The sequence below is a fragment of the Panthera onca genome, chromosome B3 (assembly GCF_046562875.1).
Source record: "Panthera onca isolate mPanOnc1 chromosome B3, mPanOnc1 haplotype 2, whole genome shotgun sequence".
In the NCBI taxonomy this organism is placed as follows: domain Eukaryota; kingdom Metazoa; phylum Chordata; class Mammalia; order Carnivora; family Felidae; genus Panthera; species Panthera onca.
Genome location: NC_138344.1, coordinates 2890390 through 2910260, shown reverse-complemented (window position 1 = coordinate 2910260; position 19871 = coordinate 2890390). Strand labels below are relative to the sequence as shown.

General features: G+C 52.9%; 1 protein-coding gene across 2 annotated transcripts in view; it reads left to right on the top strand.

The window, feature by feature from the left end:
• The window catches only part of EFL1 (elongation factor like GTPase 1), a 123435-nt gene that overhangs the window by 81107 nt on the left and 22457 nt on the right, over positions 1-19871 (top strand). For both annotated transcript variants that reach the window (XM_081795826.1, XM_078449081.2), the window contains 2 exons: positions 11181-11312; positions 16029-16176. In XM_081795826.1, the coding sequence (XP_081651952.1) occupies positions 11181-11312; positions 16029-16176 (280 nt within the window). The remainder of the gene's footprint in view (positions 1-11180; positions 11313-16028; positions 16177-19871) is intronic.

The following is a 19871-nucleotide window of genomic DNA, read 5'->3' as shown; positions in this document are numbered from 1 at the left end:
CCCGTGCGTCCACCACCGCTTCTCCGCTCTTCCGGTGGGGGACGCGGAGTTTGTTGCCAGTGCTTGGCTATTATGAATGTTGTTGCCTCGAGGATTCCCGTGCACGTCTTGTCCTGCGTGTTTGAACGCGGGAAATGTGTGCTGGAAGAGGAGCTGCTGGGGGCGCCTGGGTGGCGCAGTCGGTTAAGCGTCCGACTTCAGCCAGGTCACGATCTCGCGGTCTGTGAGTTCGAGCCCCGCGTCAGGCTCTGGGCCGATGGCTCGGAGCCTGGAGCCTGTTTCCGATTCTGTGTCTCCCTCTCTCTCTGCCCCTCCCCTGTTCATGCTCTGTCTCTCTCTGTCCCAAAAATAAATAAAAAACGTTGAAAAAAAAATTAAAAAAAAAAAAAAAAAAAAAAAAGAGGAGCTGCTGTGTTGCAGGGTAGGCGTTTGTACAGCCTTAGTGAGCGGACCGATTCGTGCCTCCCCAGGAGTTTGCTAAAAATTCCGGCTGCTCCGTATCTTTGCCAGCGTTTATTTTTGTTTTTCTTTTATTTGAGCCTTTCTGCTGTGTATGGAGTAGTATCTTGTATTGGTTTCCCTGATGACCCGCGAAATTCAGCTCCTTCTCATTTATTTATTGACCGTTGATTTTTGCCCATCTATGAAATGCCTGTTAAGTGTTTACCCACTCTTTCTAAGATTCTCTGACTTCTTTTACATTGATTTGTAGGCATACTTTATATATTGTGCATTCAAGTCCCTGGTTGGATGTATTCATTGGAGATATTTTCTCTGACTCAGAGTTACCTTCTGCTCTCTAACGGTGTCTTTTGATGAACCGCGGCTCTTAATTTTAATATAGTGTAATATTTATTAATTTTTCACGACCAGTGCTTTGTCTGTCCCGTGTAAGAAATCTGCTTACTCCAAAGTCATGAAGACTGTGGCATTCTTCTGTAAGCTTTTTAGTTTTATTTATGATATTTAGATTTGTGATCCTCTTGAAATTGGCCTTTGTGAGATGGTGTGGGTGGGACTCAGATTTTCCGTGGAAACGGTGGCAACTCCACTCTGCTGGACCCTCCGTGCATGTGCTGCCCCCCTGTGCTGTAAGTCCGATTATACGGCTTACGTTCATTTGATCCCGTTAACGGCAGCTCTTTAAAAACAAAAACAAAAACGAAAAATCCTCCAAAGTTCTTGTAGCTTGTGTCTAACAACTTTTCAGGGTAAAAATTATGTTTTTTATTTAAAAATGACCGCACGTAATTTCAAGCCTAATACCATTACAGTTTTCCTTTTTGCTTATCTTTCTCTTGATTTAATATCTTGATTTGCATATCATCTTTTCTTCGTAGAATTTTATATTCTGCCTTATCTGTGTCTAAGTAAGTAGGTCTTCGGAAGTTCGGTTTGTAGCAGCCGTGTGGCATCTTATCCGCAGGGACAGTGTGTTAGCCTGCTGCCTGGAGTTTAGGGCACTCTTACTTAGAGCGATGACAGCTGTCCCCGTAGACGTCTTACTGAGCTGTCGTTGCACAAGGGGGCCGCAAATGAGAATCAACGGACCGTCTTGGGCCCCATCCTTACTTTCACTTCTTCTAAAGCTGAGTCTCCACTACTCCAGCCTCTGTTCCAGATACCTTGGTCCTTTTTAAGGGGTCGATACAGTACTAACCTATTGCTTTCATTTATTATAAAACTAAAACCCGTAACTACTATAACGTAAGCCTCGCTGATATTTAAAGTGATATATTCTTACCTCATTCATCCGTGATCAGTCCCTAGTAACAACTCCTTTGAGAGCCGTAGGAGCTGGCCAGGGTACTGGCTTGGATTGAAATGACCTGCGTTTGCTTCAAATCTAGTTAACATTCGGATACTGTTTCTTTCTCCTCTTCCGAATTACATTTCATCCGTAGGCTCTGGTATGAAGCGAGTTGTATCTCTGCGCTGGTAACTGTGCCGCATCAGGATGCTACTACGGACCAGTAGTCTCAAACAGCTCAAGCTCCAAGGCTCAGGCTTTGGAATAAACTACCAGCAGTCATGCGGCCGACTTTTCCAAATGCTCCCAGGGCGCTCACGGTAACAAAGTGCGAGAAACTTGAATGTGGGGTCTCGGGCTTCATTTCCTTCTCCTCCATGGTGCTCAGCACCGACCTCTAAACCTAAGCAGTCAGTAGATCTTTGATGACCTCGATCTAAGAAGCACAGGAATTATATGGAACGTTCCTTCAGCAACTGTTTTGAGCTCTACTCTTAAATAAACCCCAGTATATTAGGTTGTAAGGTTCCATAGGCCCCTCCAGCTTCTGTAGTTGCTGCATTGACTTTGAAGAAAATACTGACCATTAATAGGCCATCATTACACATGGTAGAGGACACAGGGGTCCTGTCAGGCGACGTGGGCCCACATCTAGTGCCAGGATGGCCTGTGAGGAGATCTTCCGTGGAACTGAGAGTGAACAGGGCCTTCAGTCTAAGGCTGGCAGAGCCCCCACTCTCAGAACCTCGGTCAACCTCAAGAAACATTCCAGCTCCCTATCAGATAGGAATCCAAGAGTCCCTCTGCGGACCCCGGGCACCAGAGAAATCCAAGTGTGGCAGTCCAGAGGTGAGGGCACAGTTCCAGCTTCTAGGGCCTAAATGGACCAATGCAGGTATAATACACATGCAGGATAACGCCAGCGTTCGTTGCTGTGTGGTCATTCCGGCAGTGCCAGCGTCCAAGGCACAGAAGGAACCGAAAGGCTTGTAAGTGCTCCGGTTTGGCTATGCTGACGGCATAATCAAATCAGCCCCTTGCAATCGCCGTGAACGCGAGCCTGCAGATGTGGCTCCATGCAGATGGATGGCACCGATGGCTCAGGGGCCGTGAGCGGCTGGCACAGTAAAGTGGCGAACAGCTCATTTGCAGAGCAGGTTTCCTGGAAATTCAGTGTATGTGAAATTGTGAAGAAAGTACTTCGTCATTAAAACGGAGTTAGATTTCAGCTCGGATCCTTGTAAATAGTCTCGTCCAGCAGAGTATGCAGAAGCTGCATGACCCGGGGAAACTCTACGCGGGAGACTTTTCTACACGCTGCAAGTCCCCGGTCCCTGGCCCTGCCTGCCGAATGCCAGCGGCAGGCCCCAGCTAGACACGCCCCCTCTGGTGACCGGATTGCCTAGATTTGTAGCACTGCTTGTGGGATGCTGTCAGTACATCCGTGCCCGTGGGCAACACTGTTCGGGACACATGACTGGAAATCACACCAGCGGGTTGCACTGGCTGAGCGTGCACAATTGTTCTCCTGCGTGCTCGTGACAATCGTGCCATCTCCAGGGCAGGGCACCTTTGCCAGTCCCTGGCTTTTTCAGACAAACACCAATTCTGTTGGTGCGAAAAACTCTCTCATTGTTTTGATTTCCATTTACATGGTTAATTTTTTAGGTTAAGGTTCTTTTTTATATGTTTTCTGACTACTTAGGGCTTCCTTTCCTTTCAGTGTCTTTTCTTAGAACTGCCTATGTTCTTCACTTGTGTTGCCCAGTGGGTTGCCTGTTTTTCTCATTGATCTGTACCGGCTCTTTATATATGATGCTTGCTAATCCTTTGTCTGCTTTAAACATTGAAAACATGTTTTGTAACTTTTTTTTTTTTCCAGGTAGGCTTCATGCCCAGCAACAGGGCTCGAACTCACAATCCTGTGATCAACAGTCAAGTGCATACCTGACTGAGCCACTCAGGTGGCCCCTGTCGCTTTTAATCTTGTGGCATATTTGTGATACAGTTTCTATCATATAGTAGGAAGAAGTTACCGGCCTTTAGTGTAGCATCCTGTGACTTGTGCTTTCAACTTGTATGTTTCACATTTAGGGCTTTGATCCATGTGAAATTTATTTTTCTACATGGTATGTGGCAGACAGACATGTATTATTTTTCCACTTCATCAGCTGGTTGTTGCAGTGGCGTTCGCCCAGTAGTCCCTCCCTTCCCCCACGGTTGTCCCTTGCTCACGTCCGGGTTCCCACATAGGCGTTTCTGGGCTCTCCATTCATTGTCACTGGTGTGGAATCAGACACCCAGCATGGCTGTGCTGTCTGCACACTTGTTACTTTCTCGAGGAAGGAGGTAGGAACTGACCCTTGTGAATTTGTCTTTAACCCCACCCACAGTGCATGGCTCGGGGCGCCCTGCTCTGGTTTCACGGCGCATTCAAGTTGTCCTTCCCTTCCCTTCTCTGATCCCTTCACCCAGAATCTGCTGTGCACTCGCGATGAAGGTGCCATTTCACACAGAAATGACTCCTCTTCCTCTTCCTGCTCTTAATTGGAAATATTTCGAGTTGAAAAGTAAGAGAAATCCGGTCATAACTTCCTGGTTGTAGAAAGCCATATCTCTTTCCTTTTTTTTTTTTTTTTTTTTTTAACCTTAAGACAAATTTCCAACATTGTTTTAAACTGTACAAGGCATCTTATGCTTCTTCTGTGGCAACCTTTGTTTCCCCATTTAATTAAATCATTTGAGTGGGAATGCATATCTTGGATCGTCACATAAAACCGTGTATACTGTGTAAATTCAGGTCAGTGGGACAGGATACAAAGCTCATGCATGGATCTAATTACGAATAGGAATTTACGCTTTAAAGGAAGTTATTACAGCCTTCTTTACAATTGACTAGTTAATAGTGTGTATATAAAATTTAATAACAATTCATATCATACACCAGGAAAAACCCTAAACTGATTAACAACTTCTAATAAAAGAGCAGTACAGCCGTGCCCGTGGTAACCACGGCTGCCCACGCTCGCACTGGCTGCGGGCTGACTCTGTGCCTGGGACTCAGACACTCTGCTTCTCAGGCTCACATGTCCCCGTACCTGCACGTGCTGCGTGTGTGTGGTGTGCATGTGGAAACTAAGACTTGGGAGAAACTAGGTGGCTGGAATAAGGCTTGCGCCAGAGGTAAACTTCCGTGCCTCCGATTCGGGATCTGACGTAACAGGACCGCGTGCTGACCGGACAGAAGAACCAGTGGCAGGTGCAGGGTCCCAGAGAAGTGGAAATAACGGGGGGACACGTCTCTGCAGTCGTGCTTGCCCCGCCAGGGCCGCTGTGGGTCGTGAGCGGCCCCTCACCGGCCTCCGCTGGTGCCCTTCTCCCACCCCCATGCCAGCCTCTGTGCCTTCCGGGAACAGACCTCGTGTTTACTAGGTATGACGTTTATCGCAGCGTATGGTCACACGGGTCCTCCTGTGTCCCCCTCCGCAGTCTCAGCTCTGAGGACAGCACTGTGCTCGTGTTGACTCGTTCATTGAAGGCACTTGATGAAGTGTCTGTGGGTGCCCCTGCCCTTAAACTGGAATCAGTGAAGAACCAACAGAAGGTTGAAGAAATATTTATCAGTCCTTTGAAAGCACAGCTTTCTAAGCTTTCAAGCCTAGACACCAAACAGGAAAGGCTCAGAAAAGGTACTAGAGAGGAAAAGTAGACGCAGAATAAAAGGAGCAGCTCTAGTCCGGAGGAAGAACTGGGAGTTAAAGTGTGTAGGACATAAAGAACGAACACGGCAATGGAACAGTGAGCCCGAGAGAAGGGCTCACAAGTGCTCTGAACGGTAATCACAGCGTCGGCGTCCATGGCCGACATGGGGATCCTCGCCTCGCCTCCCCCCTGCTTCCCCCCTCGTCCCCTCCTCCTGGCTCCGAAGTGGCCACCAGGGCTCGCAGCTCTGCCTCAGTTCTCACCCTTGCGCGGCCGTCCCCGGAAAGTCCACGGCACGGTGACCACGTCCCCTGATGCTCCGTCTCTGTTACGTCCAGCCTCACGTTTGGCCTGCGCTGTGCCGTTACCCCGTGCGGCGGGTGGTCCAAAGCCCCTGGGCCCCCAAGCTCTGCGGCCCTCGGTGCTGGGTCCCCCCGCCATCCCTTTCTCATCTATTTCTGCTCCACTAGAAAACGTTATTTTATTATTTTTAAATTATTAAGTGCTACCTCCTTTCCCCCGGGCTGGCCTCTGGAGACCCTTCGGTTTACTTGCTTTGAGGTGGGACCCGGGGCAGCACCGAGTGCCTGGGTCGGCTTCCAGGCCCGAGATGGAATCTCTTCCACTGTTTCGATCCTAGACCTCCCGGCCGTGGGAGTTCCCTGAGCTCGCGGGAGTGGGGACGATCTGGCTCCCTGAGGACTCTTTCTTGGGGCATAAATCGAGACTGCACAGTGTCACCTTTACCTGGTGTAGGACACTGCAGGACAGGTTCCTCCCTGTTCCCTAATACAAAGACAGCAAGCCTACACATCTCAAAGAATACGTATTATTTTGTCTCCTTACTGTAGTCTCTCCCGAGAAAGGGCCCCAGGTCTTAGTACAACCTGCCTGAGAACTAGTATTAACTGATCATGAGCTCCATCTGTCCTCTGAGAGAGAAACCGTTCCGACCCGGTGGTGTCACTGCTGGAAGGCTCTTCCCCAGGGCCTCTTCTGACACCGGGAAGCTAAGGGGCGTTGATCTGACGGACTTGTTGAGCACACCGGAGAAACTCGGCCGGTCCCCCGGAAACCTTCGCCAGGCAATATTGGTCTACTTTGGAGCTGTTTATTAGCCAAACAAGCCTGGAAAAGGTCTAGATTATATTTTATATTTATGTTTTACACTCACGTACCTACCTGCCTACCTGCGTCCGTGACAAGTTACGAAGCGCGTGGATCCCCTGGGATACCCGCCGTAGTTGAGTCCAAGGGGGCAGAATCTGAGTTTGCGGTGAGATACAGAATGAGAACCGAAAACTTTAGGTCGAGGATATGGGCTGCTTTGGTAATCCAGAGGCAGAAGGACCTAGGTTTGAAGGTGGTCTTCCAAAACCAGTGGTTCTCTAGATTTGCACCACCCTGGGAACCCGTCCTTTAAAAACAAATGTTTTTATCCAGGTGATCTTTGAACAACACACGTGTGAACCGCGTGGGTCCGCCTGTACGTGGATTTTTTTCAGTCAGTGAAGTCCAGTACTGTCAATATATTTTCTTTTCCTTACGATTTTCTTAATAGCGTGTTATTTCTCTAGCTTACTGTACTGTACGAATGCAGTATGGAATACGTGTGACACACAGAATCCATGCAAATCAGCTATGTTATTGGTGAGGCTTCCAGTCAACAGCAGGAGTTAACAGTTAGGAGTTAAGTTTTGGGGGAATCAAAGTGAATTTTCAACTGCACGGGGTCAGTGCCCCTGAACCCCGTGTTCAAGCATCAGCGGCTCTTGTCTGAATCCTCATGTCCCTTCTGAGGTCGTGTTCACTGCTCACACAGGCCTGAGGCTCCGTGGGCGTGCGTGGCGTGTAACTGGCGTCCACTGTGAAGATTGAAAGCGATCTGTTAACTCAGGTGTATTAAACAGATTAAGAGGAACCAGTTGATGGCTCTTGAGTAGTGATATCAAGGTTGGCTTGGAACTTTGGCAGTTAGGGACCATACTCCAGCCAGAGCATTAACATTTTGCCACGTTGTTATTGTTTTCTTGTATTCAGATACTAATTTTTATACCAGCGTAGAAAGCGCACTTTCAGAATCCAGATGTCCCTGAAGATAGTAATGCTGTCCTCCGTCCAGACAGTAGTGAGCCGTCCGCAGGAAGCAGTGTTAGAATTGAGTGACGGTTTCACCGTCTTCCTGCTGCCGGTGTGAGCTCATCGTGGAGTCATTCAGCCTGTGCAATGGGAGCTGGTCAGAATGGAAGAACGTCGTCCACAGGGGCCGGTCCATCTCTCAGGCCCCACGGACTATTTCCGGTGTCAGATCGTAAAAGAGGGCACGTAAATGATGCTCCTCAATATGGTTTCTGGAATACTGTTTAAAGGGAAGCCTTAGAGAGAGCCTGGAAAAAAGCTGGGGCTCGCCAGCATTTGTAACACGCTGATTTTTTGAGTAAGAAGAATTTGAAGGGAGTGGCACGCAGCCTGGCACGGGCCTGGGACGTGGTGCAGGAGCGCCGCGTGTCCCCCGCCCCGCAGCCAGCGGCCACACGCTCGCGCATCTGAGTGCACTTGTACAGAGAGGAATTAGGACCAGAGAGGACTTGGATCGTTGATGTTCAGCCACACAGCAGTTGCTGGTGTTTGCACAGAACTGAGCTGGAATTTTGGGTGTTTGGTACGTTGCTTTTACCCCATATTCCTGTTTTCTCAGCCTATTTTCTCTCTTTTGCTTACATCACGTGCCCTTTTTTGATAAACATTAAAAAAAAAAAAAAAAAAAAAAAGCTTGTACTCTCTCCAGTCCTTCAACCAAATCAATGCCATGCTAATTTCTGATTTTTTTTTTTCTGAACTGTCACTTCTGTCCCAGAAATTCTGAGATGATTGTCTTGAGTGAACATGTGCCTTACCGATCCCCGCACACGCACACCCCGCGCACCCCCCCCCCCCCCCCATATATAGGGTCAGGCTATAAAATGCTTTTGCAAATGTGCTTTCTGTGAAGGAGCTGTTCCCCCATGATTGTCATTGTGACTAAAGCAACCAGATTAGAAGTTAGCAGATAAAAAGTTACGGACATTATAGCAATAAGTTATGTGTGCCTGTGGAAGGGGTGGGGGGCGGGGAGGGAGAAATCTAGCGAAGTGAAAACAGTGACAGTCTTACGATGGCGTGACTCTGGGTACACTTGTCTTTTTTCAGAATTATATTTGATATCATTTTAAAACAGAAAAGCTTTTAAAAATTGTGTTTTGCATGAGTATCCAGTCATACGCTTACTAATTATCTGATAGCATTTCAGGAGATTCTCAAAGTGATTTTTTTTTTAATCATTTCTTTGTGATTCACCCAAGTAACCTTAATGGTCCCTTTCCTGGATTTCGAGACTATATATATGTTTTTTAATATTTATTTGTTTTTGAGAGAAGAGACGGATTAAGAGCACGGGCGGGGAAGGAGCAGAGAGAGAGGGAGACACAGAATCCGAAACAGGCTCCAGGCTCCGAGCTGTCAGCACAGAGCCCGACACGGGGCTTGAACTCACAAACCCTGAGAACATGACCTGAGCCGAAGCCAGACGCTCAACCGACTGAGCCCCCCAGGCGCCCAAGATTGTATTTTAAAACAAGTAATAACGGTGTCATGTACAGGTGGTGGATTTTTGACTGTCTTTAGAGCGTTGCTTTTTCTGTAAATTCTGTTTTTTAAGTGTTTGTTTATTTTTGAGAGAGAGAGAGAGGGAGGGAGAGTATGAGCGGGGGAGGGGCAGAGAGAGGGGAAGACACAGAATCCAAAGCAGGCTCCAGGCTCCGAGCTGGCAGCACAGAGCCCGGCGTGGGGCTCGAACTCATAAACTGTGAGATCGAGACCTGAGCTGAAGTCAGATGCTTAACTGACTGAACCACCCAGACGCCCCTATATAAATTATATAATTAAAGTCCTATTCACAAATCTGGACATACCTAAGTAGCCAGAGTAGATTTGGTAATTTGAGTAGCAAACTGTCGAGCAGAAGTTCAGTGTTCACAGTGTGCTGACCACGTGCAGCCCGCATCCTCGTGATGCACAGGAAGGAGCGGGATCTGCCTTTTCGGTGAAGGCACCTGCTGTGCGTGCAGGAAGGACACGTGCGCTGGTCAGAGGTCAAAAGCAGGATGGGTGAGGTTTGAGAGGGAATATTTACTGGGGGGAGGGGTCTCCCAACCCCTGGCCCCACGGGAGATGATGTTATTTCTAGTAGACTTGGTGGGAACTCGGCCAGACCCACATCTGTGGGTCTTACCGGTGGGGGAGGGCAGCAAAGCTGTGGCCGGCGTAGACCTTTCTCTGTGCTGGGCCAAGAAGCACAGTAATGAGAAATGGATACCTTGGCTGAATAAATGCACGGGATGCACAGGGACTAGACATAGTACCTGGGAAACGTCAGTCTGGAGAGGGTCCCCTGCACACGAAAGGTCTAGAGATCATGTCATGAGCTGAACGGTTAGAGGAGCTAGTGATGTTTAGCGTGAGGCAGAAAAGGCTTCAGAGGGTCTGACGGATGCCGTCAAAGTGCCAGGGGTGCCTGGTGAAAGTGGAAGCAGGTCTTGTGTGCACCCTGGGCACTGTGCTAACGCATCTGGAGGTTGGAGGTCGGGGGTAGATGGGTTGGAGCTCTCCCTCGAGGCAGGGAGGGAGCGGGTGAGTTCTGGATGCTTTCAGCAGGGGCGGGGGGTGGGGGGGCGTCGCCCGGGCTTCCCCACCGTGTGCTCACACGGCGAGACCTCTCAGCTGCCTTTAGGTTGTGTGCCGGAAGCTTCTGTGTCAGTTCGCCTCCACCAGGCTGAGCGGTCGTGCGGCGTCCCGTCCCCTGGTGCCTACCTGACGTCCGTGTGTCGGCCCAAGGAGCAGTGCCGTTTCCTGTCCTCGGTGGTTTCTGAGCCCAGCATAAAGTGCTGGTCAGGGGTCCCTGCCCCCGTCTCCTGTGCCACCTTCCCCTTGAGCGACAGCCTCCCCTCCCGTGCCCTCCTCAATCTTTAACCCCAAAGCACGGAAACGGCCCTTGTGCGTGTCGCTTCATTCATTCCAAAGTGTGGTCTGCTCTTCCTCTGGACGTGAGGCTCCGTGCGCCCCCTTTAACCCTCCCGTGGGGCGTTCTCCCCCATCTGCTCGAAGACAGATACCCCCCTGGGCAGTCTTATGCAGCCACCCCTGGGCGCCTGCAGTGGGACGGGGACAGGAGAAGGGGCAGGTGGGGGGAACCGATGTCCTCTTCTAAAACGGGTACTGTGAAGGGTGGTTTGGGTCAGGAACGCCACAGCAAGCTCAAACTTGAAGTCTCTAAACGCCCTTGACCCCTGTGTAAGTATTTGGGAAAAGAGAGGATTCCAGTAGAGACCCCTCTTCGTCAAATCAACGTATTTTGAAAACCAGGAGTTATGAGAAATAATTAGTATTTTCAGACACACATATCTGGACATGACGCTTCTGGGGTCAGAGTAGGTATGTGTTAGCCCAGTTTGCAGTGACCGCACGAGCTGCGCATCTGGAAAACAGGACCCAGCAGAACGCCCGTATTCCTCACGGCAACCAAATAGCATCCAGAGGTGCAAAACCTCCGTGAGGCCCTGCCTCGTTCCCTGCGACATTTCTGAGTGATTCCCTCTGTGACCTACGTTCTGGGTCGGTGTTCTTATTTTTCTAACGTAAATTCAGAATTTATCATCCTTCGTTGACCGCGTGCATCTTTTCCTCCCTGCAGGCATAGGAGGCCTTCAGGACTTCGTGCTGAAGTCGGCAACACTGTGTAGCTCGCCGTCCTGCCCACCATTCGTTCCGCTCAACTTCGAAGCCACGCCTATCGTGAGGGTCGCCGTGGAGCCCAAGCACCCAAGTAAGAGGACCTCGTTTTTAAAAGCCCGTGACGTCCTTCCCGCTTTCAAAATGCGTGTATTTCACGCTTGATTCCTCACGATTTGTGTCAACAGTGCTGTGGATTTTCATTCCGGGTGTGTAACAGAAGAGAGCTTCCCGGGCCGGAGGCCCTCGCAGACCAGCTGCTTTTCCAAGGGGGTCGAACCTCCGTCCTGGGAACACGGTGTATTTAGGCTCCTTTGCCTTCCAGGGAAACCATGTCCTTTGTGGCAGAGATGAGGTCATCTCCCTCCCCCATGACCCTGGCACAGGCTCAGCAGAGCTCATGTTTTATGTGATTGGTTAGGATCTTAGACTCTTACCCCAAACTTCTTGGTTCCAAATCCATCATACTCTCTTGGCTCTAGGTTCGCTAGATTATCTGCACACCGGGCGTGTCCTGTCTCTTTGGAAAGCACTTCCTGCCCCACCCAGTATGCCAGACCGTGTCTTTACTAGTGCTTAGTCTTTGGTTTGTGCCATTTGCCTGACCGGGCCGCGTTAACTCTTGTATTTTGCTTCCCGTGACATCACTAAGCCCGCATTCCCTGTGACTTTGGTGTTCCCGGGGCGTAGTGGTCATCGGGGGAGAATCTCCAGAGGTGCCCTAAGGGAAGCGGAGGGCAGGTGTCGTAAAATGGTGGTTCTCTGCGGACACCTGTGGCGCCCTCGTTGCCCTTGCCCGTCTACGCCCCATCTCGCCCCAGAGCCGGGGTCTCCCGCAAGCTTGTCTCTGCCTCAAGTTCTAAGAGACATCCTTAGCACCGAGGGTCCCTGGGAGCCTAGAGCAGACACTCGGAGGACGACATCTCTGACCTGTGGGCTCAGTCCCGGTAGGCAGCCATCTTGGTTGGGCCCCAGAGCCAGGCCTTCTTCCCGGGCCGTCACCGTAGACCGCCAGTGCTGGTTCGCTGCGCGGACTGACCCTGGTCTTGATGAGGCCTGCTTCCTCTCCAGGGGCTCGTCCAGGCCCTGGCCCCTCACGGTTGGCTCTTCTCTTGTGCCGGCGTGGCTCCGGCCGTCGCCGGCTGCCTCCAGCCCTGAGAAGTACGCACAGTACGAGAAAGTTCCTTTTTACTGCATTTGTGACACTTGAGTCTGGCAACTGCGGTTTCTTCTTTGGCATTTCTAGTATTTCTGGCTTCTGCTCTGTTCCATTTAGACCTAAATTTTTTTAAAAAAAATTTTTTTTTTAACGTTTATTTATTTTTGAGACAGAGAGAGACAGAGCACGAACGGGGGAGGGTCAGAGAGAGAGGGAGACACAGAATCTGAAACAGGCTCCAGGCTCTGAGCTGTCCGCACAGAGCCCGATGCGGGGCTCGAACCCACAGACCGTGAGATCGTGACCTGAGCTGAAGCTGGACGCTTAGCCGACTGAGCCACCCAGGTGCCCCTAGACCTAAATTTTTAAACCCGAGATCAAAGAAATAATTGCTAATCGAAACCATTATAATGTTTTTGTAGAAATTTATCATTTTTGGAGTGTGCCTGTCGGCCGCGTGCCACCCTGGGCTGGAATCCCCGCTGGGGAGCGGAGCGGCCCGGCCCGAGGGGCCCAGCCGGCTTCCTTCCCGCCCCGCGGCCGACTGTCCGGTCTCCCGCCCGTCGGCGAGGCCGTGCGGTGACGGGAGACGCGGGAGGGCCGCGCCGAGGCCCGTTTTCCTCGCGTGCTCCGTCGCGAGTTCCTCAGCCGTGTGGGAAACAAACCAGCGTGGGCGCCTGGGCGGCTCAGTCGGTTAAGCAGCGACTTCGGCTCAGGTCATGATCTCGCGGTTCACGGGTTCGAGCCCCTCGTCGGGCTCTGTGCTGGCAGCTCGGAGCCCGCGTCGGATTCTGTGTCTCCCTCTCTCTCTGCCCCTCCCCCCGCTGGCCCTCTGTGTCTCTCTCTCTCTCTCAAATATAAGTAAACATTGAAAAAAATTTAAAGAAAAACAAACTGACACGGTTAGAAGGGACGACGGTTTTCTTCATAATTTTAGGAAGTGTGGCTCCTTTCCCACCCGAGTGTGCAGCTTGTGCCGGACTCACGTGCCCGCGCCTGGCCAGGTGGCCACAGCGCCAGCGCCCGGTGTCGGAGTTGCCCCCTCGTTCCGTCCGGCACCTCCGTGTGCGCGGGGGATGTCTGGGGTGCTTCTCGGAACCCCGTCCTGGTTCCCGCCAGCCCCCGTGAGCCCTGGGGGGCGGTTACTGTGAGGCCCCTCCCCCCGCGGGTCCCGTGCCAGCGGACTGCGGGCAGAGCGCCCTCCTGTGGCCGGATTTCCCGGCCCCGCCCCCGTGAGCGCACCCTGTGCCCCGTGCCCTCTTCACCCCCTCGCGCCGCGGCCCCGGCCGGCTCGCCTGCAGCACCCCCCTTGCTCGCCTTGCCGTGTGAACACACGCCTTTCCACTTCGCTCTCATTTCCGAGACCGGGGTCCCAGTACCATGGTGGCCGCCCCTCTGTTCCGTGTCCCCGGGACAGAGAAGCGGAGGTGTCCCAAAGCCAGGATTGCTTTCCTCATCATAGATCCTTGCCACACACTAGGGATTTCACGTTGATTGGTTTATTTAATCCCCTCAGTAGCCTTATGCAGTTTTTTATCCTCATCTGCTCAAAGGTAAACTGAGGCTTAGAGAAGCTAATGCTTGCCCAAGGCCTGCAGTTAGCGGTCGGTGTCCCGCAGCGTACCGCCAGTCCAGGACACCGAGCGCCTCCTGTGGCCCGGCCTGGGGGGGGTCACACAGCACTGGGCTTGCTCTGCTGTCCACACGCCCCACCCCCAGCCCGGCCAGACCGCCAGGAGGGCGCTGTCCCAGGGGGTGTGCATGCCAGGAGGGAGGTCGGCCGGCCCTCCCTCGTGGAGGTGGCTGCCGTGGTAACACTTCATTGTGTTTGCAAGTTTTCTCCTAACGGTCGGTGGTGCAGCCGTCCAAGGTGTGCATGTAGTGTCCCTTGACCAGTGGCTCTTCCCCTGGGAAGGGCACCTGACAGACCGTGTGGCCCAAATGGGACAGGTACATCGTGGGCCGTCTTTGCTCGGTCACCGTGTCCATGTAAAACCCCCATTTAGCAGTTGATACACAAAGGTTGTGTTGAAACCCAGATAGTGAATATTTTTCATGATCTCACTTTTTTTAGATTAATTAAAAGATGTTGACTTTTTTTCATCTTTAATAGATCATTTGGAAGATTTTTAAACAGGTTAGGAAAATCAGCGTCCAGATTTTAAGAGGTTTAATAGATGCCGTTTCTGGCAACAAAATGACTATCATCGTAAATAAACATTTTCAAACATCCGATTTCAAAATGTCTCCATATTCCAAATTTTGTTTGGAAAAACTTTCTTCTTTGCTCGTTGTTCAGCTCTCGCCTTTACCATGGAGAGAGAGAGATTTTAACGGTGTGTGCCTTTTTTGTTATTTTTAAGGAATTTGTAATTGAGCCAATGGGGAGCTGGCAAAAAGCTTTTTCATTTATTATTTTTATTGTTCTCTCTGTGCCATATGTTATTCATGTTATCAGTGGTCTTTTTGCAGGAATCTTTTCAAACCAGGTGAAGTTAGTTAACACGGATAATCTCTGTAAACCCGCTTAATTAGGCAGAGGAGAACCACAGGATGCCGGAAAGGAACAGAAAAGACGGCCTGTCAACCCACGCTCAGTGGGGTCCCTCTCTGTCTTCCCTCCGAGTCCACGCACCCACGTGTGGCTCGTCACTGCCTGACGCGTGCGGGTGCTGACACCCTCCTGCAGGCTTCAAACCAGTGACTTTGACACAAGCTCTTGGCTTCTCTACCCTCCTCCTCCTCTTTAAAACAAGAACAGTACTCATCCCGGCCACACAGTCAATGAACTCATACCTGTAAAGTACTTGTTGGCACATGGTTGGCTAATATGAAGTGTTATCACTAGAAAAGTTTTATTTCAAGACTAAGTAGACGTGGAAAAGTAAATCGATACGGAATACACATACTAAACACCACTGATGGTAGAAAGTTCCCGTGGTTTTGTTTGTCTGGCCTGTTGAAAACCGGGCATGGAGGGGTTGCCGAGCCCCTCCTTCAAATGGAGAAGCGAAGCAGTGACGGGAGACTTCCTCTGCCTCAAATGACAGTTGCCGCTGACTACACGGGATGGGGTGGAAAGGCAGTTAGACCAAGACGGGCGTCAGAATCCCGTCCGTGCCCGCAGCTCCGGTGGGCGGTCAGGACACGCGGTCAGGGGCAGAGGCACGGGCAGGAAGGGGGTGTAGAAGGCGCCCGGGGCTCGCTGGGCACAGAGGGCAGCTCTGTTCTAAAACCCAGGGTCCTGTCGAGCGTGTCTCAGTAATCGTCTCTTGAACACCACGTGAGGTGTTTCATTGTTGTTGTTGATTTGGTGATCGTAACTCTTCTCTGGGGAAGAGTTCTGTTGCACATGTAGGTGTATAATACGTGTGTTTGTAATACCACGTAGGTGGATGCACACGCACAGTGGCGGGCGTTTGTGTTTGCCGAGGATTTGGATAGCTCAGCTTTGCGGGTCCTGATGGTAACGGGTGTCTTGTGCGAGCTGTCTACACTGATAAGTCACCAGAAGACGGTGTCCTTCACCTTGCCGCATTATCTGCAAGAAAAGTAAACGGGTACTTTTCCCTTCAGTAGCCACGGGCATCGTCTTGCGATTCGATTAGTCCTTAGTGTGTATTTAATCAGTATTTCGTTCTGTTCGCCTAGGTGAGATGCCTCAGCTTGTCCGGGGAATGAAGCTGCTAAACCAGGCCGATCCCTGTGTCCAGATCTTAATTCAGGAAACGGGGGAGCACGTTTTGGTCACAGCGGGAGAAGTCCACCTTCAGCGGTGCCTGGATGACTTGAAAGAAAGGTGAGGCGGGGACGGTCGTGGAGCGGTCGCGGCCCCCAACTCAGTGGGGGGGGGGGGGGGGGGGGGGGGGGGGGGGGGGGGGTCGGTGTGCCCCGAACCAGTTGAACTCAGACAAAAATGAAGTGCCCTCAATTCAAACATGAACTGCTATGGTGTCACTGGACCGTAGATTTCATTTTTAATACCTGGCAGCATCTACTTCTGCACTTGAGTGAGTTTACATTTTTAAGCTCGAGTCATAAAGTGTTTTCACACGTAGGTCTTTTCCTTTACGCGTACACACACGCAGCACGTGACAGCAGCCAGAACTTAGTCCTGCGCCGTGAGCTTCGGCTGGGACGGGCCAGACTTCTGTCCTCCTTGGTGGAGCGGACGCCTGCAGGGCATCCCGCCGTGTCTCCACGCTGGAGACGGTGCCGTCATAAAACACGCGTCCCAGGTCACTTTCTGTAAATGTTCCGTAGCTGATGTACGTTCGGCGGAGCAGTCAGGAAGATACAGCGGGGGGAGAGGCACGTTGGCTCCCCGCGCAGAGGTGACCTCCGGGGCGCCGGGGCTCCACCCCGGCCTGCTCCGTGCGCCGCGGCCCGGCGGCTCTGGTGTTTGGTCGAGGCGAACTCCTGGAGGTGGTGTTCCCGCCCCGAGAGTGACTGCCAGCCTCTGCGCTCGGCACGGTTTGTCTCGTTTAATCCCTATGACGGTACGGCGCCGGGCCGCGGTACTCATTGCATCACCACAGTACTCCCGCCCCCCCCCCCCCCCCGCCCTGCCGCGGTACTCCTCCCTTACCACAGTACTCCCACCCGCCCCCCCCCCCCCACGCCGTGGTACTCCTTCCCTTACCACAGTACTCCCGCCGCGGTACTCCTCCCTTACCACAGTACTCCCGCCCCTCCCCCCCCCCGCCGCGGTACTCCTTCCCTTACCACAGTACTCCCGCCCCCCCCCCCCCGACCTGCCGCGGTACTCCTCCCTTACCACAGTACTCCCGCCGCGGTACTCATTGCATCACCACAGTACTCCCGCCCCCCCCCCCCCGACCTGCCGCGGTACTCCTCCCTTACCACAGTACTCCCGCCCCCCCCCCCCGACCTGCCGCGGTACTCCTTCCCTTACCACAGTACTCCCACCGTGGTACTCATTGCATCACCACAGTACTCTGCCCCCCCCCCCCACCGCGGTACTCCTTCCCTTACCACAGTACTCCCACTCCCCTCCCCCGCCACGGTACTCATTCCATCACCACAGTACTCCCGCCCCCCCCCCCCCCCCCGCCCTGCCGCGGTACTCCTTCCCTTACCACAGTACTCCCACTCCCCTCCCCCGCCACGGTACTCATTCCATCACCACAGTACTCCCGCCCCCCCCCCCCCGCCCTGCCGCGGTACTCCTTCCCTTACCACAGTACTCCCACTGTGGTACTCATTGCATCACCACAGTACTCTGCCCCCCCCCCCGCGGTACTCCTTCCCTTACCACAGTACTCCCACTCCCCTCCCCCGCCACGGTACTCATTCCATCACCACAGTACTCCCGCGCCCCCCCCCGCCCTGCCGCGGTACCCCTTCCCTTACCACAGTACTCCCACCGCGGTACTCATTGCATCACCACAGTACTCTGCCCCCCCCCCCCCCCCGCCCTGCCGCGGTACTCCTCCCTTACCACAGTACTCCCACCCGCCCCCCCCCCCCACGCCGTGGTACTCCTTCCCTTACCACAGTACTCCCGCCGCGGTACTCCTTCCCTTACCACAGTACTCCCGCCCCTTCCCCCCCCCCCCGCCGCGGTACTCCTTCCCTTACCACAGTACTCCCGCCCCCCCCCCCCCCCGCGCCGTGGTACTCCTTCCCTTACCACAGTACTCCCGCCGCGGTACTCATTCCATCACCACAGTACTCCCGCCCCCCCCCCCCCCCCGCGCCATGGTACTCCTTCCCTTACCACAGTACTCCGCCGCGGTACTCATTGCATCACCACAGTACTCCCGCCCACCCCCCACCCCCCGCCGCAGTACTCCTTCCCTTGCCACAGTACTCCTGCTCCGCCGCAGTACTCCTCCCTTACCACAGTACTCCCGCCCGCCCCCCCCCCCCGCGCCGTGGTACTCCTTCCCTTACCACAGTACTCCCGCCCCCCCCACCCCCACCCCCCCCCCCCCCCCCCGCCGCGGCACTCCTTCCCTTACCACAGTACTCCCGCCGCGGTACTCATTGCATCACCACAGTACTCCCGCCCACCCCCCACCCCCCGCCGCAGTACTCCTTCCCTTACCACAGTACTCCCGCCGCGGTACTCCTCCCTTACCACAGTACTCCCGCCCCTCCCCCCCCCCCCCCGCCGCGGTACTCCTTCCCTTACCACAGTACTCCCGCCCCCCCCCCCCGACCTGCCGCGGTACTCCTCCCTTACCACAGTACTCCCGCCGCGGTACTCATTGCATCACCACAGTACTCCCGCCCCTCCCCCCCCCCCGCCGCGGTACTCCTTCCCTTACCACAGTACTCCCGCCGCGTTACTCATTGCATCACCACAGTACTCCCGCCCACCCCCCACCCCCCGCCGCAGTACTCCTTCCCTTGCCACAGTACTCCTGCTCCGCCGCAGTACTCCTCCCTTACCACAGTACTCCCGCCCGCCCCCCCCCCCCCCCCGCGCCGTGGTACTCCTTCCCTTACCACAGTACTCCTGCCGCGGTACTCATTGCATCACCACAGTACTCTGCCCCCCCCCCACCGCGGTACTCCTTCCCTTACCACAGTACTCCCACTCCCCTCCCCCGCCACGGTACTCATTCCATCACCACAGTACTCCCGCGCCCCCCCCTCCCCCCCCGCCCTGCCGCGGTACCCCTTCTCTTACCACAGTACTCCCACCGCGGTACTCATTGCATCACCACGGTACTCCCGCCCCCCCCCCCCCCGCCGCGGCACTCCTTCCCTTACCACAGTGCTCCCGCCCCCGCCACAGTACCTCTGCTACTGCCGATGGTAGAATAGGGTGAGAACAGGTGCGCCTGCAGCTCCATCCCCGGGGACCTTGCGGAAGCTCTTGATGGAAAGGGGGGCGTTCTCAGCTTCGTTTCTCAGTTTAAAATGGTGTTGTGGCTTTTTCCTCCCTTAAGTGTTATTATAGACGTAATTAGCACAAAACTGGAAGGCACGCCTTCCCTCTTTTCAGTGTTTGTTACCGTTTTCTTATAATTTCTGAAGAATATAACATTGGCTAGAGAATAATGCTAATTGGATAAATTTTAAGGTATGTTTTAAAATAACAATTCTCAAGAAGGCTTTTTAAAAAACCATTGAAATGTCATGTTAGTTTTTGGGGTCTTTGAACTGAATTATTTTCTCTTTTTTAATACTCTGCTACCAATTAAAATCCATGTTAAATAACCGTATGGGGCGCCTGGGCGGCTCAGTCGGTTGAGCGTCCGACTTCGGCCCAGGTCATGATCTCCTGGTTCGTGGGTTCGAGCCCCACGTCTGGCTCAGTGCTGATAGCTCAGAGCCTGGAGCCTGCTTCGGATTCTGTGTCTCTCTCTCTCTGCTTCTCTTTCTCTCTCTCAAATATAAACATTTTAAAAAATGTTTTTAAATAACCTTACATTTCTCAGGCCATTAACTCTTCTTTTAAAAAATGTCTTTTGGCGCTTAGAGTTATATTTCAAATGTTTTCCCGTAAACCTAAAATTGATT